This window comes from Petaurus breviceps, unplaced genomic scaffold (genome assembly GCF_028583685.1).
Source record: "Petaurus breviceps papuanus isolate PSGF00001 unplaced genomic scaffold, PetGlider_PUasm1.0 139, whole genome shotgun sequence".
Lineage (NCBI taxonomy): Eukaryota > Metazoa > Chordata > Mammalia > Diprotodontia > Petauridae > Petaurus > Petaurus breviceps.
The window spans coordinates 17,347,386-17,372,966 of NW_027185697.1; the positions used below are offsets into that span (position 1 = coordinate 17,347,386).

At 44.7% G+C, this 25,581-nt stretch overlaps 1 protein-coding gene across 3 annotated transcripts in view; it reads left to right on the top strand.

Moving 5' to 3' along the window:
• BNIP3L (BCL2 interacting protein 3 like) overlaps positions 1–25,581 on the top strand; it is a 34,531-nt gene that overhangs the window by 692 nt on the left and 8,258 nt on the right. The window contains exons 1-6 of one of the 3 annotated variants that reach the window (XM_069067005.1): positions 6,599–6,719; positions 7,456–7,639; positions 11,644–11,716; positions 14,730–14,833; positions 14,966–15,115; positions 16,856–19,510. In XM_069067005.1, coding sequence (XP_068923106.1) covers positions 7,476–7,639; positions 11,644–11,716; positions 14,730–14,833; positions 14,966–15,115; positions 16,856–16,904 — 540 coding nt within the window. In that variant the 5' untranslated portion in view covers positions 6,599–6,719; positions 7,456–7,475 and the 3' untranslated portion in view covers positions 16,905–19,510. Of the gene's footprint in view, positions 1–6,598; positions 6,720–7,455; positions 7,640–11,643; positions 11,717–14,729; positions 14,834–14,965; positions 15,116–16,855; positions 19,511–25,581 lie in introns of those variants that run through there. The other 2 variants (XM_069066988.1, XM_069066998.1) reach the window with 2 other exon arrangements.

Consider the following 25,581-nt stretch of genomic DNA (forward strand, 5'->3'; position numbering starts at 1 on the left):
CCGGGCCGCGGCCAGGGTCACCACCTCCCCGGGGAGCAGGGGCTCGCCGAGCTCCCCGGGCCGGGAGGCGGCCCGTGTGCGCCGGTCCCCCGCGGGGGAGGGAGCGTGAGCCCAGGCCCGGGCGGCTCGGGCCGCAGGTGGCTGCCCAGCGCAGCCCGGCGATCCGGGGCGGCCCGAGCCCCGAGCCACAGGTCTGTGATCGGTCCGAGGGCCGCCGGCCGCAGACTTGGGTCAGCTGTGTCTCCAGACTGTATCTTTTCGCACATCTAAGCAGATTTCTACCCGCATCGTTTGTGTTATGGGATCAAGGCTCCAGAAATTAAAACTTTTCAGTTTATGGTACAACCAACCCTTCCTCCGTCAGAACAGCTTTCCAGTTAGGGATAGGGGGCCAGTTGGCACAGTGGCTGGAACCCTGGGCTCGCCCTCGGACACTTGCCGGCTGTGTGACCCTGGGCAAGTCACTTCACTTCACCCTCATCTGTAAAACGAGCTGGAGAAGGAAATGGCAAACCCCACATGGGCTCCCAAGGAGTCCGGCACCACTGGCGGCGGTGGGCTCCTTTTGTGGCTTCCCTTTTTTTCACTCTAAATCATTCCCCCATACCCTGCCCCCACCCACGATTTGAGTCTCCTCAGTGGCCAAGAAACATTCGATCAGAGACGACGAAGGAATACCCAGGATTTCATGCGTCTTTCCTCCGGGACCAGAAGAATTTGTTGCTCATTATCATTCTTGACTTTAGCCACATGGTAACGTGAGGGAACACACCACTAACTAGAAGGTTTTTGTTCACTTTCGGCCTTTGTGACAGTGATTTTATGATTGCTTTAAAGGAAGCTGATCGGTAGGTTGCATCACAAATAGAAGTGAGATTTTTGTTTCCCTTTGACCGCAGTCCAGAGAAACTGGGGCTAGACTGGAGTGAGTGCTGGCCTTTATGCCCGGCTCTAGGAGGGGTGGATGTCACCGGCCAGTCAGGACGAAGGACGTTGACTCTGGCCCTGGCCCTCTGCGAGCTGGAAGGAAAACCATCTGTACTTGAGATATGGGGATGGTGCTGTGGGAAATCCGCGAGCCGGAATGTCACCTTGTAGGAAATGGAGGGGAGGCACCTTAGAAAAGTTAGTGAAAAGCTTTCTACATAATGTTGTTTTTAATTATTGCCCTCCTGCCTCTCACTCTGGGAAGTCCAGTTCCTTGGCAAGCTCATTACTCAGCCCTGAGCTGAACAAAACAAGTGGCTTTGATTCCTCCAAGTGAGTTTTGTGTTTTAGTGCTGAGCTGAGCAAAGACGAGTTGATGCACTGAGCTAGTTCAATCCTCCTGCAGAAGAAGTGAGGAGCCTCCACTAGACAGCCTTCAGCTGGTGCTCTTCCCTTCCTGGAAGGTGCTTCCCAGGGATCTGGAGGCAGAGCCTTCCTCAAGCAGTGAAATCCATCGGAATCGGCTGCTGCTTGGCCTGGAATTGATGCCGGGGGCGAGCCCCTGTGGTGATGACACTGCTCTTCATGGTACTGGTGCCGAAGTGCTTCCACATGTAACCCTTTTGAGTCATGGTGTTAGTCACCAGTCATTTCACAAACATCCCAGTTGTCAGATACTTCTTCTTCCTTTGCTACAAAGTAGCTTTGTTGGCCTGATGGTGTGTAAGGCGGCATGCAGCTAGGAAGGATCAGGAGAGGGGAGGGGAGGAGATGAGGTGCCTGGAGGCCCTCAAGGGTGTATAGAGAAATAAAATTCCTCTTTTGGTTCTAAAGAAGAAAAAAACGCTTAATATTAGATGATTTTGACCTTTTTACCCCTCTTCTAAATCCTTAACTTGGCAAACAAAATGGGGTAATTATGACATTTGCTATGTCCCTTCCATATTTCAGCTAGACTTTTAAAAAGCTTTAGTTCAGTTTTCTATGAGTAGATAACCATGGTAAAGTGAAAATACTACATTGCATTGCTGAGATGTGTGACCTAATATTCATTCTACTTGTGACATCCTGAATAAATAAGTGCACCAGATGAAGAGTTGAAAATGTTCATGTTGAACTTCTGCCTCTAGGGGCAGCTAGGTGGCACAGTGAATAGAGCACTGGCCCTGGAGTCAGGCAGATCTGAGTTCAAATTTTACCTCAGACACTTAACACTTATTAGCTGTGTGACCTTGGGCAAATCACTTAACCCCAATTTCCCTGCCTTTCCCCCTCCAAAAAAAAAAAAAAAGAAATTCTACCTCTGACTTTGTGACCATGCAGTCATTTGACCTCTGAGCCTCAGTTTCTTCATCTGTAAAATGGAAATAGCACCCACCTAATTGGGCTATTTGTGACTTATCTTTCAGATTTTAAAGTAATATGTAAATAGTTGTTATCCCACACTTGGAAATAATTCCTTTTTATTTTTGTGGGTTCCTGTCATGATGCAGGGGCATACCTTTTCTATACTGGAGTAGGAAGTTCATGAGTAATTCTGGACAAAAAAAAAAAATTTGCCCAGCTGGTGACCCACCTGCTTGATGGGCTTGATAAGCATTAGACAGGTCTTCAGACACTAGAGGTGGAGTTTGGAGTTCATTTCCAGATTCAAACCCTTCCCATTTGCTAGGACCAGCCACTGGCATAAATTTCCCTAGTGAACTCAGGCACCTGGATGGAGCTGATCATCTGTTACAAAACCCAAATTAATTGGGGTTCCTGAAATACTGGGATCCAAAGGCCTAGTTCATTTACAGCTGGGTCAGCATTACACAGATCGCACAGTGTGCGTTTATAGAAATGTCAAGGTTTGTTTTAGGGGCGGCACTTGTGAGAGGAGCTGACGCATTTCATAAAATCTGACTTCAGTGAAACCTCATTTTGGAAGAGGCTTTATGGGGCTGGCGGAAAGAACATGGGTCTGGGATTAGAAGGGAGGCAAGGCCCCAATATTGCTGGGGGTCATAGGAGGTAAATCACCACTGCTGAGCATCTGTTTATTCATCTGCGAAATGGGGCTCATAACTTGGCTTCCTATTTGACAGGGTTGGTGTGTGGGATGAGCTTTGTAAACAGGACTGTGCTGTGGAAATGTGCTCTATTATTGTTCTGACCCAATTCTATCCCAGAGCCTCAGTGTTTTTCAAAGTAAGCCCCCCTCATTGGTTCTTATGGACCATATTTATTGCTAAAATATCACATCCCACCTGGGAGGGTTTGGGAGCATACTCTGTTATAGAAAGAAATGAACATAGTTGAATAGAAGGACCCCAGTCTTCCTGGTCAGGTCACTGTGTGAGACCTTTAATGGGATTGAAGAAGGGAAGGAAATATTTCTTCACTCTTGTCTCTCTCCCTGTTCTGACCCCTCCCCCCCAAAAAAAGAAATTGTAGAGCTGGTTATCCTTAACTGTGAAGGAGACACAGAAGTGCCTACTAGTGCATGTGGTCATAATTGTGAATGTCATTAGCTGGACACGTCTGTGGTATTCAGCAGAGAAACTGGAAACGTGCAGTTCTGAACGTAGCTTGCCTGCTGAGATGCCAACTCAGCCACTCCCAGAGGCTTACACTGGAAAAATGTTGTTACTGCAGAAAAAGCAATACCATTTTCTTTGACATACATACAACACTGATTTTTTAAGAGTAGCATTTAATAACAATCACATTTTTAATTTAATACAGCCCTCAGTTGAGCTAAAACTATTTTTAGTAAAATTATTCATTGCATAAAGTTTGCTTTTTTGAGCCCCCCCCCCACTCTTCATTGTCCATGCAGATTCTTTAGACTTTTCTTTGCCTTATTTCTCTAGGTGAAATTGAGCGATTCTAAAGTTGTTATTAAGAAAGACCTTAGGTGGATGGGACAGGGCATATCCGGCTCTCCTGCCAAAGGTAAATACCACTTTTTCTGGTGTGAGAGCATATCTGAAACTGAACCATTCCTGTTGAGAGGTGTACTTTGAGTTTCTTTTGTATGTGTGTGTTTTATAAATAAAGCCTCCAAGGAGAATCCTAGTAACTTCCCAGTGACTAAAAAAAAGCACTTCATGTACAGTATGCACGCATGTACAGTATGCATGCATGTACAGTAGCTTTTCTGTTTGCCAGTTTTCCAGATGTTAATTTGCAGTTTCCTAAATGTACACTAGGTCATGATAACTGGTCTGAATATTTCTTAAGGGGAAAATATCATTCTTCACATCTGTGGTTCATGTGTAAGCACAGTTCCACTGAAGGACAAGAATTTTTATTTGTATTTGCCCATGTAGACAAATCAAGAAACCAAAAACTCATTGAGGTGAGCCAGTGGCGTGGCGTGATTGTTTGGACAAAATAGACCTAGGCTTATAGATCTGGGAGAGACTGAGAGAAAGAGGCCTTGATTGGCCACTTATACTTACAGGACCTCGGGAAAGTTGTTTAACTTTGTTTTTGGGTTCTTGTATAAAATTAGGGGGTTCAGTCTACCTTTATTTTGAGCTCTGAATCTGTTTCTCTGATCTGTCATTACCTAGATGAGGAAACTGGGGCCTAGGGAGACAGAGTGATGTCAAGTGTAAACTTAGAGGATTGTCAAGAGACCACAGGCTTGAAAAACTGAACAGGTGGTTGTTTGTTTGTTTTCCCAGAGCTTGTGCTTCCCCCTCTTGTGATTGGACGCCTCAGATGCACATTTACAACTTTCTAGGAAATGTCAGAAATCAGGAAATCGTGAATTGTGCCAGTAGATTCCCAGAATCTCCTTCCCCAAAGGCTTGCTTTGTTTGATCCAGCCTCAGTGATTAGGAGAGCCCTTTTTTCTGCGTTTTTTTCCAGTTTATTCTTTTTTTTTTGGAGGGCAATTGGGGTTAAGTAACTTGCCCAAGGTTACACGGCTAGTTTTTTTTGTGTGTGTGTTAAGTGTCTGAGGCCAGAACCGAACTCGGGTTCTCCTGACCCCGGGGCTGGCGCTTTACTCACTGCGCCACCTCGTCAGCCCTCCAGTTTGTTCTTACACAGAGTATGGTATCCTTTGGTAGGGGTACTGGGAAAGAGATGACACACAGCCCCTGCCTGCTAGGAACTCAGTGACTAAGAGGAATTAAAAGTGCTATGAAATCACATGAGGTAGAAATTGTTTCTAGCAGAGGTGCTCATGGAAGGTTCTAGGAGAAACCATGAAGGGCTGAAGGACTCTGTTCTGGATTCATAGAGTATTGAATTTAGAGGCCTGATAACCAAGGCCACACAATCAGACCTGACTGCCATTTACCTCCTTATGGGATCCTGAGAACTTTTTTTTGTTGTCCATATTTGTATAATTTTTTTTATCAAAATATTTTCCCCTTTTTTTGTTTTAAACACCTCACAAGGTTATTGACAAATGTTAGAATGTTTAAAAATCTCCAGGAGATCTCCCTTCCCCAGGGGTGCATGTGGGAGGTAGTGCCTAGAAGCTTCTGAGGTTTGCCTGGTGATGATGGGCTTACCATTTCCCAGACCAACATTTTTTTTTTTTTTAAAGCGGGGTTAAGTAACTTGCTCAAGGTTACACAGCCAGTTATTTCTGGGTGTGGTGCTGAGTATCTGAGCCCGGATTTGATCCAGGTCATCCTGACACTGGAGCCGGTGCTCTTACTCACTGAGCCACCTGGCTGCCCCTTGACCAACAATTCTTAATGGTTGTGGTACCTGCCTCTGGGCTTGAACTGCTTGAACTTGAACCTTGAACTGCTATTTCTTTTTTTTTTTTTAAACATTTTAATTTTTATCTCTCAATTACATGTAAACCAAAATTTTTATCATTCATTTTTAAAAATTCAAGTTCCAAATTCTTTCTGTTTCTCCTGTAGAGAAGGCAAGCAGTTTGATATAAATGTCTATTTTGATTATTATTTGATATAAATGTCGATACATGTCTAGTCATACAAAACATTACCATATTAACCTTGTTGCCATTTTTTTGCCAAGAATAATAAAGGTTGGAAAGTAGGCTTCAGTCTGCTTTCATGCACCATCCCTTTCTTTGGAGGTTGTCAGGATTTTTCATCGGAAGTCCTTTGTATTGCTGAGAATAGCTAAGTCGTTCAGAGTCTATTGGCGTACAATCTTGCTAATATTGTGTACAATGCCCTTCTGGTTCTGCCCACTTCACTTTTCATCTGTTCGTGTAAGTTTTTCTGGAATCATTCTACTCTTCATTTCTTACAGCACAATAGTGCCCCACCACAGTCATCCCAGAGTGTTCAGCCATTCCCCAATTGATGAGCATCCCCTCAATTTCTAGTTCTTTGATAACCACGATAAGAGCTGCTAATAAAGATTTCTGTCTATATGGGTCCCTTTCCTTTTACTTTGGTTTCTTTGTGGTACAGACCTAGTCGTGTATTGCTGGGACCTGGGTTTTCTTAGGAGAGAATTGGATCGGTCCAGTACCTCCCTGCCTTGGTATGAAGAGAATAGGACTGGGAAAAGATACATATGCCTTACTACTGTGATGATGGTGGAATAATTTTCATTAAAACTAGTCCTGACTGAGTCTAGAGAAGTGTGTGTAGGGTGACTGAGCTGGGTTCAGAAACCTCCTGGGATGAGCAGATATTTTCTTTAGCAAGGTCCCTCCCCCTCTTCCTGTTGGCCCCACCCCCTGCACTCTAGCTTCCCAGGCCTTTCAGAGGATGGGTTAGGCTGGAGCAGAAGCTGAGTTTGTGTGCAGAAACAGCCTTAGAAGAACCTATGGGACAGGAGAAGTGAGGCAAGATCACGAGGTACGGTTCTGTATAGAAAGAGGAAAGAGAAAGAAGCCAGCTTGTTGAATATCCAAAGTTTGGCATGTTTCTGGGCTATTTGGGAGATGTCTTAGAGTAGAGAGCCCCTGTCTGAGCCAGAGGACCTTTAGGCCCAGTGCTGCTGCTAACTCAGTTTGTGACCTCTTCAGCCCCATTTCCATCTCTCGCAAACTGGGGGGGCTTAGTTCAAGATTAGACTTCATCTCACAGGTCTCTTTTATGTCAGAAACGACTGCCTCCCCGAGTTTAACAAATTGAGGCTTTTTGAGTTTAAGTACTTTGGGCTATATTGAGAATTTTTTGTTCTAAATTGAATTTGTAAGAGTCTGATAATAGTGGCCGACGTTTGAGAAATGCTGTTGGTTGTATATGTCATGCATGTACGGAGTTAACAGCTGAGGCCTACTATGAATTACAAAGTGACTGGGATATTATAACCAGAAAGACAAGAAGGTATGCGGTCTGATTTCCCTTTATTTAAACAGTGAAGATAATTTCACGAAATAAAAGTTTTTAGTTCCAGTTTCCCCTGAGTGATTGATTCTGTGATAATCATATGCAGGGTTCCCCTCCACTTTCTCTTCAGTGTTTCTGTGTCTGTCTTGGGCTGGCTGGAATTGTTATCAGGGTTCAGCATGCTCACTTCTGTGTTCTGCGCATGGCCGCTTTCTGCTTTACTGTGGTTCCAGCTGAAGTTATCTGGCTCGCCCCACAGGTTCCTGGGTGGAGCTCCAGATGAACGGCAACGGCAATGACGGGAATGGAAATGGGAAGAACGGGGGTCTGGAGCACGTGCCCTCCTCGTCCTCCATTCACAACGGGGACATGGAGAAGATCCTGCTGGATGCCCAGCACGAGTCCGGCCAGAGCAGCTCCAGGGGCAGCTCTCACTGTGACAGGTAAAAGAGCCGGCGACTTCAGATGGTGGGGGGGCCCACGGCATTTTATGGGCTTTGCTGCTTCTGGCAAGGCTGAAGTTGAGCTTCTGCACAGACCAGGCTTCAGTTCAGATGCAGATGCAGATGTCTCCTGAGCCCCTGTGGGTGCAGATGCACACCCCAGAGCTACCTCTTTCTGGTCCTCAGGGGGCCATTGATTAGCAGGTCATTTCACCCACTACTTCTTGTTGTAGGTAACTGTCTGGTCCCTTCTGGCTTAGGATTTTTTTTTAAGCCTGGGAGGATGTTGGCTGGTTGGGTTGTTTGTGTTTTTAGTCTTGGCTGATTAACAAACAGTTCATTGAAATTCTTGCTTGGCCCAGGGCCATAGAGTTGTTTGGGGTCTACCAGGATGGTTCACTAAAGGAGGCAGGAGATCGCTTTGTTCTAAGCATCCCTGTGTGTAGACGTGTCCTTGGGTCTTAATTGACTGGACATAAGAGGAATCAGCAGCTAGTTTTTGTTGTTTTTCTTAAAGCAAGCTCCTTGCCTCTGCTTTGAGCAGTTCATTGTTTATCCATATTGGCTTTAACATCACCTGTGGCTCCCAGAATGAAGTTTGATGATAAGGAACTGTCTCAAATACTTGTCCGGGAGCTTCTCTGCTCAGGTACTAGGTAACAGGCCTTTGCTGTGCATTGAATTGTGTGGCTCCAGATCCCCAGGAGCAGAGGATGTGCTATCATTTTTCGCCAGCTGTTCTCAGTGAGTGAAGGAAAGGGTTTTACTCCTTTACTTCTTAGGTTTACTCTCTTAAGTTCTGAACAGGGCCACCTGTGAGTGAGCTCTGGGAGGTGCCACCATGTACCTCCTGCCCCTCCCCATTTGAAATGATTACTGAGGATGGCCCGTGCCCTTTTTGGAGGCCCCCTGATTCTCTGGGCACGCAGGTTTTCCAAACCATGTCGTCACCCTTGACCAGTAGTTCCCCCAAGCCCCACTACACCTCCTATCTAGTCACTTCCCGGGTCTTGTCAATTTTCCCTCTGTGGCATCTTGCATTTCTTCCCTTCTCTGTTTCCACAGCTAGTCCCTTCCTCTCATCTGCTCTGTGGTAGTAGTCGCTTTGCTTCTAGCCTGGCCAATTCATCTACCATAGAGCTGCTATGAGAACTCTCTGAAAACCTTGTAGTGCATTACTCTACTATTCAAGAAGCTTCAGCAGTTCCCAGGTATTCTGAGCTGCTTCCCAGTCTGCCTCCAGGCTGTCTCAGCAGATGTTGGACACTTGGCTTTTGCTTTTCAGCCATCCTGGCCCACTGCTGTTTCCTGAATTTGATTTTCCATCTCCCTACTTAGGCTTTTGTACCGTACCCTCCCTCCCACCTCTTAAAAATCCTTCCCTTCCTTCAAGATACAGTTCAAGCCCTGCCTCTGCTGAGAAACCTTCCCTGATGCTTGAGGGCGGAGTTTCCTTCCCCCTCAAAGCAGCATGCTGTTGCTAGCCATGTGACTGGCAGCCGGCCAAGGGAGCATCCCTTTCTGGAGGGCAGGGATCTTTGGGCTCCTTCAGTCTTTGTTTTCCAGGCACCCCGCTTAGTCCCTTTCCCTAGTCAGGGATGTAATGAATATGGGTTTTTTTTTTTTTGCCTTTGGAGGGCATTTGGGGTTAAGTAACTTGCCCAAGGTTACATGGCTAGTTTTTTTGTGTGGGTCCTCCTGACTCAGGGGCCGGCACTTTACTCACTGCGCCCCTTAGCCGCCCCCTGAATATGGGATGATTGAGTAGAGCTTGGTTACTTCTACAGCTCCAAGCTGAAACTTTGGTTCACATTGACGTAAGAATTTTTAAAAGAGCTCACAAATCATTAAAACCATTTTTTGGGGGTGGGGTGGGGATCACCTTATCATCCAGAAAGCCAAATCTGATTTTCTTCCAAATTGGCCTGTTGTGGTTGATCAACTTTTCTGTGATGATATTTTAAATCACTGATGGGAAACCCTGGTGCTCACTTTCATTTTGAATTAGCCTAGTAATGGGTTCCGACCCACCTTGGCTTCCTTTTCCATCCTTTCCATTGCAGGGTTGTGAAATGGACAGAATGCTGTCCTGGAGTAGGGAAGAGCTGAGTTCACAGGCGACCTCGGACACCTGGGAGCCTTGGAGCCTTGGGCAAGGCCCTTGAGCTGTTTGCCTCAGCTTCCTCGTCTTAAAATGGGGCTAATAATCGTATCCACGTGGAAGGGTTATTGTGAGCATCATAAGAGAAGGGAGTGCATCTCTAGGCCCGGGGCCTGGCCTGTAGGAAGTGTCCCATAAATGGTGGCCGGCATTAGGGTTATCGTTATTGCTAATGAAACTGCTCAGGGAATCACAGCGTTGGACTCTGAATAGCCTTCTGGCATTACTTTTTCTAAAGTGTCAGTGGGATAGACGGCCATGAGAAGAGAGGCCAGGGCTGGGGGTTTGCTAACACGCTTCCCTCTGATCCTCCATGGGGCAGCACAAAAGCCTCTGAGCTGTGCCACAACACCTAGGCCTTGGGAGGTGTGTGGCCACAGCGAGTCCTTGATCCTGCTTAGTCTCAGTGGCTTCATCTGTAAAAGGGCAGGACTAATAATACTTATGGGCCTCTTTTTGGGGGGATTTATCTTTTTTTTTTTTTAAGCAATTGGGGTTAAGTAACTTGCTCAAGGTTACACAGCCAGGTGTTTGTGGGTGGGTGCTAAGTGTCTGAGCCCAGATTCGATCCCGGGTCATCCCAACGCTGGAGCCGGTGCTCTTATACTCGCTGTGCTACCTGGCCACCCCTAATTAGATTCATTCAGATTTTTTTTTTTTGCCTTTTTGGAGGGCAATTGGGGTTAAGTAACTTGCCCAAGGTTACACAGCTAGTTTTTTTTGTGTGGGTGTTCAGTGTCTAAAGCAGGAACCGAACTGGGGTCCTCCTGACTCCAGAGCTGGTGCTCTATTCCCTTTGCCACCTAGCTGCCCCCAGGGATTTATCTTGAGGATAAAATCAGGCAGTGTATGTAAAGCCCTTTCAGCACTCTGTGAGTGTCTGCTACTGTTGTTATAACCCGGCCTCTGACTGTGGGACCCCAGAAAACTAGCAGTGAGGTACTCGACTCCTGCCAATCCCTGGGAACCAAAGTCAGCTTTCTGCAGTAGATCCCCAGCAGTGTCTGAATCAGAAGCTCATTGCCACTCTTAAATTGATGGCTGGGAGGTACACTACTTACTTTGGGTGATCTTGTATTTTCATAGAAATACACAGAACAATTGTTGGTTATTAAGTCATTGTGGGGCTGAGATTAGTATCAGTAGAAGGAATATCTATTTTAATGAAATCAGAGAATTTTTGACCCAATTCTGTTCATCTAGAGACAATTTCAAATCTTAGGATAATATGCTTTCTTTAGGAACTGGGAGATAAATGACAACCTTCCTTGGAGAGAGGCAGAAAATGCTTGCCATTTATTCCTACTAAGTAAATCAGCAGGGCCAGAGAGTGTGGCCACATAAACAGCTATCATTATGCAAAGGATTGGGGACGAGTGTATGGAACTCACCATCTCTTGTCCCTAGGAGCTTGTACACCCTTCAATCTCTGCACTCTGTAAGCTTGGAAAGTGTTTTTCAGTGGGATTTTATGTACTTTGTTTAAAAGAGAAAAAAATGTGGTATGGGATGAAGGCCACATTGTTTTATTGAAAGGAAACTGCTTTTATTGGGGAAAAAAATTCTGAAAGGACTTGGTGCTTTAGATGAAATTTTATTTCCTCTCAGTTATTTGTATTTTAAAAAATGGTTCTCACCAACTAATTATTTTTATCTCCTTTTTCTTCAGCTTCCTGGCAACAAAATCTCAATCCTGAGATTTTGGGGGGAGGGTATGGATTGGGGCGGTGTTCCTCAGTTCCCTGTTGACGTGTGCTTTGGCAACGACATAGGCTGTAGCTTTGGGTCATTCACTTTCTCTTCAGCAGAATGAAAACTAATGGCTCACCCTTCTTCCCCTCAGCCCTTCCCCACAAGAAGATGGTCAGATAATGTTTGATGTGGACATGCACACCAGCAGGGACCACAGCTCTCAGGTACCTTTCCTCATTCAGAGTGAGATATCTAGCAAAATGAAAGCTCCTTTTTCATAAAATAAACGCATTTTGCTTAATAGATAAAAGATAAAATTTTTGTTGAAATAAACAAGTCCTTTGGTTTCTGATTTTTGAGGTTGGGAATGTTCATTTGAACCCATGTATAAAAATTGAAAGTTTGCATACCTGTTGTTTCCCATAATGACATTCCTATGACAGAAGCGTGGATTATTTTCCTAATCTTGTGAGAGGCAGAAAGGTAGAATGGCCTGGTATATAGAGAGCTGGCCGCAGATTTGGGAAAACCTGGGTTTTAAAGTAAGTGACCTCCAGTTCCTCCTAGGCCCTCTCTCCTTTTTCTGCCATTTCCTGAAAAGTAAAACCTGGCAGGCTCTACCCCCAGATCTCCCCGCACCAGATTCCCTGGAGCATGTCAGGAGTAAGGCCTAGTACCCACAGTTTGTGCTATGAGACACTGGGAATTATAGCACGATGGAGCCTTTGCTCAGGAACAACCTTGAGGCTAAATGAATTCTGTGTTTTGGTTTTTAATGAGGAAAGAAGATTTCTCTCAATTGGTGTTGTGACACAGACGGTTTGGAGACAGTCTGTCATTCTAACTGACAAGTGGAATGTAGACAATCACTAGGTCACTGTTGCCTGTCCCCGGGCCCTTTAATGAGTGCCATGAAGGGGAGGGCCAACATGGATGATAGCCATGGAAGGCTTCCACACTGGCCAAGCGGGCTTGGGATTGCTGACCGCGCACCGAACAGAAGCTTTGGAGGAAAGGCAACCTTGTTGGCTCTGAGGAATATTATTATGTTTGACACATTTCCTGGAATTCTGTGAGCGTGGGGGGAATGAGCATAATTTATGGAGATGTCTCAGTCCTTGGACAAGTTGCCACAATGAGACAGCGAAAAAGAAAAGGTGAAGAGATGTTTGTTTTCTGAAGGGTACAAAATTAGCTTAGAAACAAAGCAGTAGAGAGACAAACAGAGCTTTCTCTGGAAAGGGCCCCAGATCTGGAAGCTGATTTCTGGGTTTGACTCCCAGCCTGATGAGTATTCCTATTATCTATGTGACTGTGGACAAATCACTGATTTTCCCTGGGCTTCAATCCCTCATCTACAAAATGAGGAGGTTCCTGTTAGAAATCAGTCAAGGACCCTTCCAGCCTTAAATCTTAGGATGGTTCCTCTGTCCCAGGTCTCCCTGCTGGAGCCAGAGGGGACATTCAGTGAAATGCTTCTCCAGTGTCTTACTAAATTCATAAGAAGAACTAAGAATCTAGGGACTAGTATCCATTTGCTCCTTAAAACTGTATGCTGCTGGAGCTAAGAAGGCCCATGAGATAACGTTGGTAGTGCTTTTTGATGATAGCTTGTGACCCCACACCTACAGCAGCCTGGCCAGGCTAGGGCACTGAGGGGCATGTGTGTGCATGTAGAAACACTGGGATGGGGGTCTTCCATTGGAAGATATTCAGAGTTGATTTATATAAGCTTGTGAAAGTTTAGCATGGAACATCAGAGCTTCAGGGCACTTCTTAAATAAATCCCAGTTGATAAATTCAAGAAAAATAAAAAGTGAGCTTGTTACTTCCCCGAGAAGTGATGCAGACTGCAGGACCCAAGGCGGCTGGAGGTTTCAGGTGAATTTGTGGTTTAAGTCCATATGCCAGTGATCAAGGGAATTTTATGCGTGTGTGTTTTCCCATTTTGAAGTGGAGACGAGCAAGGATGTCTGTGTCCTTTCCAGGAAGGACAGGAGGCCTGGGCTGGGAAGACCCTCAGGTCTGAGCCGTTTTGTGTTCTTCAAGGTAGGGATCCTAACCTTATTTCAAGAGTCCTGAAAGAGCGGTCCAGAACAGGTCTTACTTAACTTGTGTGGATTTGGGACCTGTGATCTTCTGAAGTCCTTCTCAGAATGTGTTTCAGTGGATAGAATACATAGGATTATAAAAGGAACCAAGTATATTGGAATACTGTTATCAAAATAGGTATTTTTTTTTAATATTATGGATCCCAGGTTAAGTGCTTCTGTTTAAAAGGAAACTTAATTTTTACATGTAGAGCAAAACCATTTGGTTGCATGATCCCAATCTGAAGCTATCTGCATATTAGTGGGCATTATTGCAGAGAGATAAAGAGCCAAGCAGTGAACTGTGAACGGTATTAATGCGGTTCTGTGAAGTCAGGCCACTGGGCTTTTAATTTTAAGTTCCTTACTTGATCTTGTTCTCAGCAGTCTTGTGGCTAAGGCACCTCTCCTTTGGACTTGGGCTAAAGTGAAGACATGAGGCCAGGTCTCAGAAATTCTTTTCAGCTCTAAATTCTGTTCAGGATGTACCAGCTTCTCCATTCTACTGACACTAAGAACCTTACTCGGAACCTGATTCAAATCAACTGTCTCTTCAAAACTTCAACGACAAGATGGGATCCGTTTGGGTCCCTGGCATCAGATTTCATGGAAGCCTCTCTGGGGCCTCCTTTGGAAATTCACATCTGCTTGCTTTGGGCTTGATTGTGATTTTAAAAAATAGAATTTTTCTACAGTCATGCTTAGTTAATAAGCTAGATTGAATAAAGTCAGAAGGAAAATGAAATATTCCAAATCACTTTTGGTTGAGCCAAATTGATTTTTAGGATAGTTTTGAATAACTTTGAGCAGTGACAATCTAAAAATAGCATCTCATTTTTATTGCTGATTTTTGCTTTCCTATGCTGTTTATCTTGGCTAGTATTACATTCTTAAACTACTTTATTCAGGTCAATGAAACCGACTTGAATTCTTAGGAAAACGTTAAATATTTATCAGGCCTTGACTTGTGTAACACTTGTAGAACAGCAGCCAGTGTTCATCAGCACCTATGCAGTCGAGTCTCTTGGATGGTCCTCATGGTAACAGCACCAAAGTAACAGGGGGCCTTCCTGCTTTCTGGCCCCTTAATATTCAAGGTGGCTTGATTTGATTTTTCTTGTATTAAAATATGAATTCTCCTTCCCAGTCTGAAGAAGAAGCTGCAGAAGGAGAAAAAGAAGTGGAGGCTTTGCAGAAAAGTGTGGACTGGGTATCGGACTGGTCCAGCCGGCCTGAGAACATCCCCCCCAAGTGAGTGAGCCGGCGCGGATCACTGCCCTCCGTCCTGTCGTTGGACCTGACCATTTCCTGGGGCTCCTCTCCTCCTCCTCAGGGCTTTTTCAGCTCTGACTTCCTGACCCATTTCTCCCTCTCTCTCACTAGGGAATTCCACTTCCGGCACCCTAAACGTTCCGTGTCTTTAAGTATGAGGAAAAGTGGAGCCATGAAGAAAGGAGGCATTTTCTCTGCAGAATTTCTTAAAGTGTTCATTCCATCGCTGTTCATCTCTCACGTTTTGGCTTTGGGACTAGGGTAAGTACATAGGAGCATTTGATGTTTACATTATTCATTTAATCCTGTAGTCCAGCTCTCAGCACAGTACCTGGCACATAGTAGGCACTTACAATCAATGTTTATTGATTGTAATACAGAGAATGTGTTTACAAAAAGCTTCTGGTGTCTTGCTTTTTGTATCAGAGAATTCCCAGGGAGTTATTATTAGAGGACTTAGTTCAGAGGTGGGGAACCTATAAGGCCCCAAGGCCACATGGAGCCTCCTAGGTCCTTGGGTGTGGCCTTTTGGCCCAGTCCAAGTTTTTTATAGAACAAATCCTTTTATTACAGCATCATCGGTTCTGTGAAGTTTGGATTCAGTCAAAGGGCCTTACTTGAGGCCCTAGAAGGCCACATATGACCCTGACGCTGCAGGTTGCCCACCCCTGGCTTACTTTTGTAGTATGCATCAGCTGCCAGGTTAAGTACTGTCAACAGCTTGGACTGAATACTGGTCTTTATCTTAGATTATTTTCAAATTCCATGTCAACAAAATTTGAGAAACCTCTAATATTAAGAAGACTTGAAAATTGAGGAGTTTGTATAGATCTTGACTTCCAAAGATGGTAGAACACACACTTGTCTTTGAGAATGCCTAGGCTGTAGGCTTTCTTTTGTGCTGTGTGAAAAGTAAAGCCTTTTAGATTTCCCCTAACCTACCTTTGTGAGCCCCTTCATGTTCTAGGCATTATGTTAAATGAACTATGCCTCTGAAATTGCCTTCATGCATAAGTGGAGTATCAGTTTCATCTTGGACTTCATGATGGGCAGGAGTATTTGAAAGATAAGAAGTTACCCAAGTCCCACACGCAACCTAAAAAAATGGCCTGCTTCTTTTAAGCTGCTGCTGTGAGAGGCATAGCGGCTCTGGATCTGGCTTCAGGTCCTGCCTCTGACATATCCTGGCTGTGGGACCTTGGGCAATTCCCTTAACCTCTCCTTACCCCAATAACTCTAAGATGACAAGCTACAGAGAAGTTACTGGTCTGATCTACAGTGGTGGAGAATCTCCTCACCTCGGAATTCACTGTAGCAGTGAAATCCTTGGTCTGGGCCCTGCCCCCCTCTCTCCCTTAAGGATAGAGTGCTGGGCCTGGGGTTGGGAAGACCTGAATTCAAATCCAGCTGTAGACACTAGCTGTGTGACTCTGGGCAGGTCACTTAACTTCTTTTTGCCTCAATTTCCTCATCTGTAAATTGAGCTGGAGAGGGAAATGGCCAACCACTGTAGTAACTTTACCAAGGAAACCCTGGATAGGGTCACAAAGAGCCAGACAGAACTGAAAAAAATAACTGATCAGGTCTGAGCACCTCCACTTCAACGTCCTTGAGTTGGCTGAAAATGCAGTCTGGTGTGCTGGGCCTGTGGGCCTGGCTCTGGTGACCTCTGCTCTCCTTGTTTGCCACATTCTGTTCAGTCCTTGATGAAGATCGCCGGGCAGCAAGCCCAGCGCCCTCCTTTGGCAGAGGAAAGTGAAGCCCCGAGTCGGAGCTTGGTGAGCTCATGTAGGGAGTGGCTCTGGCCCAGCAGCCAGGCCTTAGACCCTGAATAGGTGTTGGGGGGGGTGGGGGTGGAGGTGAGATCATGTTTGTGCAGCACTGCTTAGCCGGGGGCCTGGCCCCCAGGAGATGCTCATCTGTATATACGGTCCAGGTGGAGGGAACTGTCAGACAGGTGAGCCATAACGAATGCCCTGTGGTTTCGGTTTTTTTTTCCAGCATCTATATTGGAAAACGACTGAGTTCCCCGTCTGCTAGCACCTACTGAGGGGGAGAGGAGAGCCTCGGACGTGCGCGTGCCCTGTGAAGTGCTATCCCTGTCACGTTAGTGTATTTGAACTCGAGACCATTCTAAGCATGCCCCAGTCCTCGACCCTCTTTTGACATATCCACGTTCAAGCTCCTCTTGGGATCAGTATTTTATTCGAACTCTTGGGAGGCATTTTCATGACCTCATTCCCTTTTTGGCCTGACCCTCAGAGTTTACCGTTGTCTAGAAATTTGCAAAGTCTCCTTTTCAACGCAGATGCCACCAGCAAGTCGTTTTTTTTTCCATAGCCCTGTTCGTTGCCTCCTTTTTAATCCCATCTGAGTTAGAGCTACAGCATCCCCATAGAAATATCAACTGCTTTAGGACGACCATCACTCTTAAAAAAGAAAAGCAGGTTAGCAAGTATCCTATCAAACCTTGATTTTTCAAGACCAAGACAAGCTCTCTCATAAGCTCACAATTTATAGTTATAACAAAAACAAGAAAAAGAAATATAAAAAAATAGTCTGTGGCAATAAAAAATGTATTTAAAACCAGCTTTGGGGCCATTTTCTCTCCAAGCCTCCCTGGTGTGGATTGGCACGTTGGAAATTTGCAGGAGGCCAGCTGCACAAATAAATGATGGAGACTAAGCAGGGCAAGCCCTGAAGTACGGCGACTAGAGTGTTAGCAGAACGTTGGCTTTTCTGTGATGCAGATCCCTTCCTTCTGATAGAGGTCTCAGGCCTAGACGAGAGAAGAGATGGCATTTGGGACTTTGGGTGTTGGAAGTTTTTCCTGCTATGTGTGAAGTTGTTTTCATTTTTCATCTCTTTCCTTAAAGGATTGTTTCCCTTTTTTTTCCCCCATAAAGAGAAGTTACTGAATGAGTTCTAGTGTGTTTGGTGCATTTACAGGCTTCTTGTTGTTGGAAATTTCATTTCTTCTGGAGCCCTTTAAAGATACCCTCGAGCCTCCAGAGCCATTCCAAGCGCTTGGGCAGCTCTGTGGAGCAGTCCTGGGGGGTGATTCCTCTTTTGATCTTCCGGAGCCCCCACTTGTTACTGTTTACTGAACTCTTCATTTGGGGAACACAGCCTCTCCTTCAGTGACCCTTTCCTTCTTCAGAATGTGAAGCTTTAGTACCAAATTGTTAGGAAGCATCAGGATTTCCAGTGTCCTCAAGTAGACTTTATCAGATTTCAGAACATGTAGCATGACCCTGAAGGATACTACTATGTGTTTGATATAGAAGTAATTACTGTTTATGATATAGATTCTAATATTGGCTACTTAGAGAACCATCATTACTTTGAAAACTAGCGATTTGCTCATTTAATTAGTGCATTAGGTTGATGTGAATAAAATACTAAGACAGCCAGTTTGGCTGATTTGCAGCAATTGTTTTCATCAGACTTTTCTGCATCACATTTTATAAAGTAGATGTGTTATGGCAGAGATGAACAGACAGTCCAAACACAAAATTTTAATTCTTAACTGACTTTGTATTAGTAAAACTGGCCATCAATTATGCTTACATTTGTTTTCTCCCACCATTTGAGAAAACATTGTAAGGTATGAGCTAGGGCCCAAATAAAAGCAACAATTAATTCTTTTTTAGATGTCTTTGTTATTTCTCTTGTCCATCTGAATTCTGAATGTGGTAACACTTGATTTGCCTTCCGTAACCTATTTATTTCAAGTATATATCTTGGATTTCATTTGGAGGTGATTGAGAAGTCTGGTGAGGTTTTTCACTGAGATGGCATAGAACATGTGGTTTAAAACTTATATAAATGGAAAAGACTAGTTTACTCATAAGGACTAATTAATGACACCTTGTTTTGTATTAAAATTGGCCCAATTCAAGGGTGGGGGGAGGAAAAGATTTCTGTTTAAAATTGGGCAGAACTTTTTAAGAGAAATAAATGTATCACCCCTTTACAGTTATCTGCAGTGTGTTTAAAACTTGATTATCTTTAAGCTTTTTGACCATTGAAAATAAATCCGTCTCTGTCCTGTTATTTCTCAAGTAGCTGTGAAATCAACTGTTCTTGGAATCTTACCGAGATAAAAATGGCTAGAGCTTGTTATCATAAGATGATACAAGGCAGTCTTTATTTGATAACCCTGCTGGAGGTTTGGGGAGGAAGTCTTGGTCTCCCAAACTTTGAGTGAACAAAAACAGATCAATGCGTAATCTGAAAAGGATTTCAACTATTAACAGTTGAAGTTTTGTGAAGATAAATGTTGTTTTAAAAGCTTTATATCTGTTTACAGTTTTGGAAATAAATGCAGGCTTCATTTTTCTTATGTTTAATGAAAACTGGCTTAAAATATTTGTAAATAAGATCAAAAGCAAAAATGCATAGACTCTCATGGTGAAATGGAGCAAGTTAGCTTGCTGTAGCAGAGCCTTGACTGTAAGTGGAGGACCGCCATTCAGAGTCTTTCAACAAATTGAACCATTTGATGAAATGATTGGAATTTACTGAGCCAAAGTGATTCTGCATTCTTTATCGATTTAGTTATTAATAGCACTTTGTAACATTATATACAGTTTACAATATGTGTATAAGCTGTAGTTATAAACATTTTGTGCCATTAAAGCTCTCACAAAACTGGGTTTTTCTATTAGTAAATCATTTCATGCCCTGCTTTTTTTTGCCTGACATATAAGAGTGGGAGTGTTCGGTATGTCTGCTTTTAGTCTTTGATCCCTTACTTACCAAAGACTGGACACTGGCAGGGAAAGCTTGGTGGATTTCAGTGCTGGGCTAGAGAGCCAACTGGGAGAGATGACATTTGTGAGACTGGTGAATATCCCAGGACCGGTCTTTGTCCCTTACCTCCATAGAATCTCCATGGAAAGGCCCTTCTCTGATGCCTTCTGGCCCTTAGCTGCCCAAGAAATCCCTTTGCAGCATCTTGAGTTGTCTCTGTCACCTTTGCTTGAAGACTTGTAGTGACCAAGAACTCAAACTACCCCTTAAGGCCAGCTCTGCACATTAGGTATGTGAGTAGATTAGCTCAAACCTCTTCAACACTTAGTGGCCATTTTCCTGCTAGTCAGCCTTGCTGCAGTAAACTTAGGCTGCTCTTGGGATGGGAGGTGCAAAGCTTTTGGTTTGGGGCAAGATCTCAGCTTTTGCAGCCTTTATGATCCTCTATCCCTTTATCTGAAAGCACTGTGCTTCACACTCAGCAGTACAGCAGAAAGAAGGACTTGGGTTATGATAGTCAGCGCCTTAGTTTAAAAGCTAGGGGTGCCATCTAGTTTGGTCCTAAGCTCCACACAGAGCTTTGAAATTCATCTGCTGTGCTCACAAACTGCAACCAGAGGTCCAAGTTAAATTGCCTGTGGGCTACAAAAAATGAGTTGTGTCATTGAAAAGCTGACCTGGAATGAATGGTTGGGTTTGAAACTTGGCATCTAGTAAATATACTCTTGAGGGTTCTTTAATCGTTAATTGGTACTCATCAAAAGGCACACCCCTCGTTTAAAATGTACTTGTTTGGGGTATTGTTCACTCTAAAATTGAGAGACAGTAACAAAACTTTGAAAAATTCGTTTATAATAAGGTTAAATTTCAGGTATTATGCTATGTTGTGCAGTAGATAAGAGCATGGGGCTTGGAGTCAGGAAGACTTCCAGCATTCAAATCTGGCCCCAGACACTTAATAGCTGTGTGACCCTTCACCCTGTTTGCCCTAATTTCCTCATCTGTAAAATGAGAATGAAATGGCAAACCACTCAAAAGTGAGGGGGTCACTAAGTTGGACACGACTGAAAGACCTAACAAACTGAAGGGCTCCTAAAGTAATGAATTCCTGTGCTTTTGGACCAGTCTTTGTAAATAAGGATTGAGTCAAGTGAATAACAAGCCTTATATTAAGCATTTCTTAATGTGTCAGGGTACATTACATTAGTAAGGCCTGGAGATACAAAGGTTAAAATCCTTCAGTGCCCTTAAATATCCTACATTCTAATGGGCAGACAATATGCAGAGAGCCAAGCACATTCAAGTTATGTATAGGGTGTCTCCAACATTGAGGAGAGCTTTGGGGTCCCCACAGCCAGCATGAGCGGGTGAAGATCTAGCCAAGGAAGCAGGAGGAATAGAAGATGGAGGAAGCAGGAAGGGTGTATCAAGGCAAAAACTTTTTGAAGGATGGCGACATGGATGTGTTGGTAGGCAGTAGAGAAGTATGTGTGGATGATAGCCCGGGAAAGAATGATGGGTGATGATGGAGATGAAGAAAAAGGAAAGGTAATAAGGGAGAGGGAAACATGATTGAAAAGGGAATAGATCAGTAGAGACATGAGTTGAGAATCAACCTTTGCAGGACCTTTAACAATTAGGCCTTAGCTTTGAATTGAGATCTCTGCATCCCAGCCATATCCCTTTAGTTAAATAGATCTGATCAAGTTTAAGTAGCTGTGGAGAGGACCGTTTGATGAAGGGTGAAAAGCTTTGAGCTTGGAGGCAGGAGACATGAGTTCAACTGGGAGACGATTGATAGCATTGAACTAAATCTAATAAGATGTAAGTCAATAGATAGAAATGTAAAGACTTCCACTTAGGTACAAAAAATCAGTTTCACAAGTATAAGATGGCAAAGGCATGATTTGACAATATTCTGAAAAAGATCTGAGTGTTTTAGTAAATTGCCACCTCAGTATGAGACAGCATTATGGTGTAGCAACCAGCAGTCTTGGCTTGTGTTAAAAAAAGGCACAGCAGAGTGCCAGTGAGTAAGAGCACCGGCCCCAGTGTTGGGATGACCTGGGGATTGAACCCCTGCTCAGATACTTAGCACCACACCCAGAAATAACTGGCGGAGTAACCTTGAGCAAGTTACTTAACCCCGATTCCTTTAAAAAAAAAAAAAAAAGGCACAGCTTCCTGGAATAGGCAGGCAGGAGTACAGATGGACTCTGCCTCGTCAGATTGTATTTGGAGTATGGTCCCATGGTTTAAGAAGGTTCCCGATAAACGAGGGTGCCCATAGGAAAACAGGATGGTGAAGGACATGTCATGAGGATTGGGGGCAGGACCTGGAAATAAACCTGCTGAGGGGGGGTGGGGGGAGGGCCATTATAGGTGTTGAGATATGTGAAGGGTTGTCCTTTAGAGGGGGTCTTCTGTTTGACCCCAGGAGACAGAACCAGAAGCAATAGGAAAGGGTAAAGAGGCCTTTGTGGACTTGGCATCAGGAAAAGCTTTCCAACAATTTAAATTATCCGAAAGTAGAACGACCTTCCTTAAAGGTCTTCAAGCAAACTGGATGACCACTTGTAAATTGGAGTGTGGATTCCTTTCCATGTATTAACTGGACTAGAAAATGGATACTGAAATCCAAACTCCAAATTTTATGATAAAATCCCACCTTTTGCTAGTGTTTACTAACTATCCTTGGGCAAGTCTAACCTTTATAAGCTTCAGTTTTCTCTTCCTTAAAATGGAGATAAGGTGATTATCTGAATCAAATGGGAATCATTTATGTAAAATACTTAGAAAACTTGAAAGCCTCAAAGGAATGTCTGATGATTGGCATTTGAGTTTTAACTTAGGAAACATCTCTGTTAGGCAACTTCTATGAGGGTGGAATTAGGATCTGACACAAGAGATATGAAAGGGGAACTAACTCAAATAAAGCCATTCATGCTATGCATATGTGTTCTGGAAACTCCCCCCAAAGGGATTTTCTTTTTTTTGGGGGGGGGCAGAGCTGTTGGGCTTAAGTGACTTGCCCAAGGTCACAGGGCTAGAGGGCTAGTAAGTGTTAAGTGTCTGAGGCCTTTGAATTCAGGTCCTCCTGACTCCAGGGTATGCTATTCACCTAGCCTCAATAGCCACCATGCCTCCTTAGGGATGTAAATTTTGATGGCTGAGACCTACCTAGATATCTTTGGGGTTTTCTGGCTAGGTTTCTTTCCTAAAGCCCATACCTTAAATTCAATTTACTCTGGCTCTCATTGATTGGCCAACAGTAGATCCCAGCCCAAGCCCCATTTTGCGGTAATTGGGCCTTGGGTGGCTCAGAGTGAATGTAAATAATTGTTTATATTTTGGCCAGAAACCCTGAGGGCCTTCTCCCAGTTTGTTTTGTTTTGACTGGGTAAAATGAGCCATTCTCTGCCTTAATCATTGAACTGGGTGTTGCCTCAGTCAAACTGACCTGTTAAAGACCTTAGCTTAAAAAGGCCAAGGTCTCCTGCTGCATCCTTGGCCATCTCCATTTGTCCTGATCCATATCTGGCCACGAGACCAAGATGGCTTCAGAGGAGAAAGTGAGGCTGGTGACTTTGCACAGCCCTCCCTCACTTAAATCCAATTCACTTGCCAAACCATGGCATCACCTCCCTAATGTCATGGTTTTCTTTGGGGGGGGGGGGGGGGGGAGGGCAACAATTCATCCAGGAGCTTGTTTTTAATCACTTCTTTGAATAGAGTTTAGGACTGTGAATTCAACTCTATCAAGAAGTGAGATTGCTCCTGAGAAAAGGGTGTAGATTCCCCCAGACAGATCAGACATCCTGACTGGGTGAATACACATCTTGAAATGTCTCTTCATGTCGGAAAGGCAGAGCCTTTTACTGAAGTACTAGACTTAGGAAGAGAAAGAGGAATCTCCCATTTCTGCTAGGGTATTTGTGGAGTTGGGCGCTCTCCCCACTTCCCATTGTGCCCCTTGCCGATGGAGAAGTGGCTTTGGGTTCTCCAAAGCTTTAACAGGCCCTGAGGCTAGACAGGCTGTGGTGTGCTGGCCAGTCCTGCTTTGTGCCGTCATGGCACAAAACGAAACAGCCCTACTGTTTGTTAATGAGTGGAGGGGGTACTGGGCCAGTGCGATAAGAGGAATGGAAGTATTGGCCTGCATAGGCAGTTGGTGATGATGTGGACAGAACGTTGGGCCTGGAGTGAGGAAGACCCAGATTCCAATTGAGCTTCAGGAACCTGCTAGTTGTGTGACTCTGGACAGGTCACTTCACCCCTGTTGGCTTCAGTTTCCCCAACTGTAAAATAGGGATAGTGTCCCCTCCTTCCCAAGGTGGTTGTGAGGATCAAAGGAGAGGTTCCTAGGGTACTTAGTGCAATGCCTGGCACATAGTAGGCCCTTGTTTCCTTCTGGCTAGGTTTCTTTCCTAAAGCCCATGCCTTAAATCCAATTTACTCTGGCTCTCATTAATTGGCCAGTAGGAGATCCCAGCCCAAGCCCCACTTTGAGGTAATTGGGCCTTGGGTGGCTCTGAGTGAATGTAAATAATTGTTTATATTTTGGCCAGAAACCCTGAGGGCCTTCTCCCAGTTTGTTTTTGACTGGGTAAAAGGAGCCATTCTCTGCCTTAATCTTTGAACTGGGTGTCAGTTGTTTGTTTTTTTTGTCAATTGTTCTTCCTCAAGCTCCTGCTTCAAGTTGGTAGCAGACCCAGGGCTGGCATTCAGGCCTAGCTCCTAAAATACTTGTTATTTCTTGGATTCCTGGGAGGCTCCTTGTTGGTAGCATGACTGGATGAATCCAGCACTTGGCACCGGGCCTCAGGGGTAGGAGGCCCCTAGTAGATGTTTATGGGCTGACCAACTGAATCCATGTGTCAAATTTGCTGCTCCCAGCTCTGAAACTTTGAGCTTTGGGTCCTCAGGCTAGTGGTCAGCCAGCTAGTGAGAAAGGCTGGCCTGTGGATGGGGGGTTTAGTTTGTTCTCTGTGGCCCAGAAAGCTGAACACATCCAGGCGTCAGTTCCTTCCCACTGAAGTGCTGAAACCATCCTTGCCCCATGAAGTGTCCACTCTAAAGGTGGGATACAACAGGAACACCCAGAAATAGAGTAGAAAATGTGATTGTAAGGAGGATGGGGATGGGCTTCAGTGAGTGTGTCCAGGAGGCCTTGTGCAGGAAATGGCAGCTGAGCTTTGCTTTGAAGGAAGCTAGAGATTCTTCTCATTGGAGGAAGGAGAGACGCATTCCAGGTGCTCGTAAAAAACTTGGAGGAGGCAGGTGCAATGTCGTAATAGGAACAGCTAGCAGACCAGTCAGACTGGATGGAGACTGTGCCAGGCAGAGGAGTTTGTATTTGTTTTCCCCAAGGCAATTAGAAGTCATTTTTGAGTAGGAGATGTCACATCAATCTGTGTTTTATGAATATCATTTAGCATCGTGGTGGATGTATTGGAGAGCAGGAAGAAACATCAGATGACTGTTGCAGTAATCCAGGCCAAAGGTGTGAAAGGCCTGAGCTAGGGTGGAAGCTGCCTGGAGAGAAGGGGATGGAGCTCACACTGGGGAGGAAGAACAGGGTTTGGGATTGTCAGGCACAAGGAAGGATGGAATTATGGACGCTGATGACCCGATAAAGGAATCTCAGAGCTCATGAACCTGAAGGCGGTGCCTTTGTGGAGGATGGCAACATCAAGGGCATGGCCGTCTCTGTGTGCCACTGGAGGGAAGTGGGAGCTAGGAATGACATTGGCTGAGGGACTGGGGAGTCAGGACACTTGAGGGAATATCACTAAGTATGTTGGAGTTCTCCAGTGTAAGGCCGAGAGCTGGGGTAGGCAGAAATACTGTGGACCAGATATTGAATATTGAGCTCAGCAAGGAAGGAAGGGAAGGAGGAAGGGAGAGAAGGAGGGAGGGAGGGAGGGAAGGAGGAAGGGAGAGAGGGAGGGAGAGAAGGAGGGAGGGAGGAA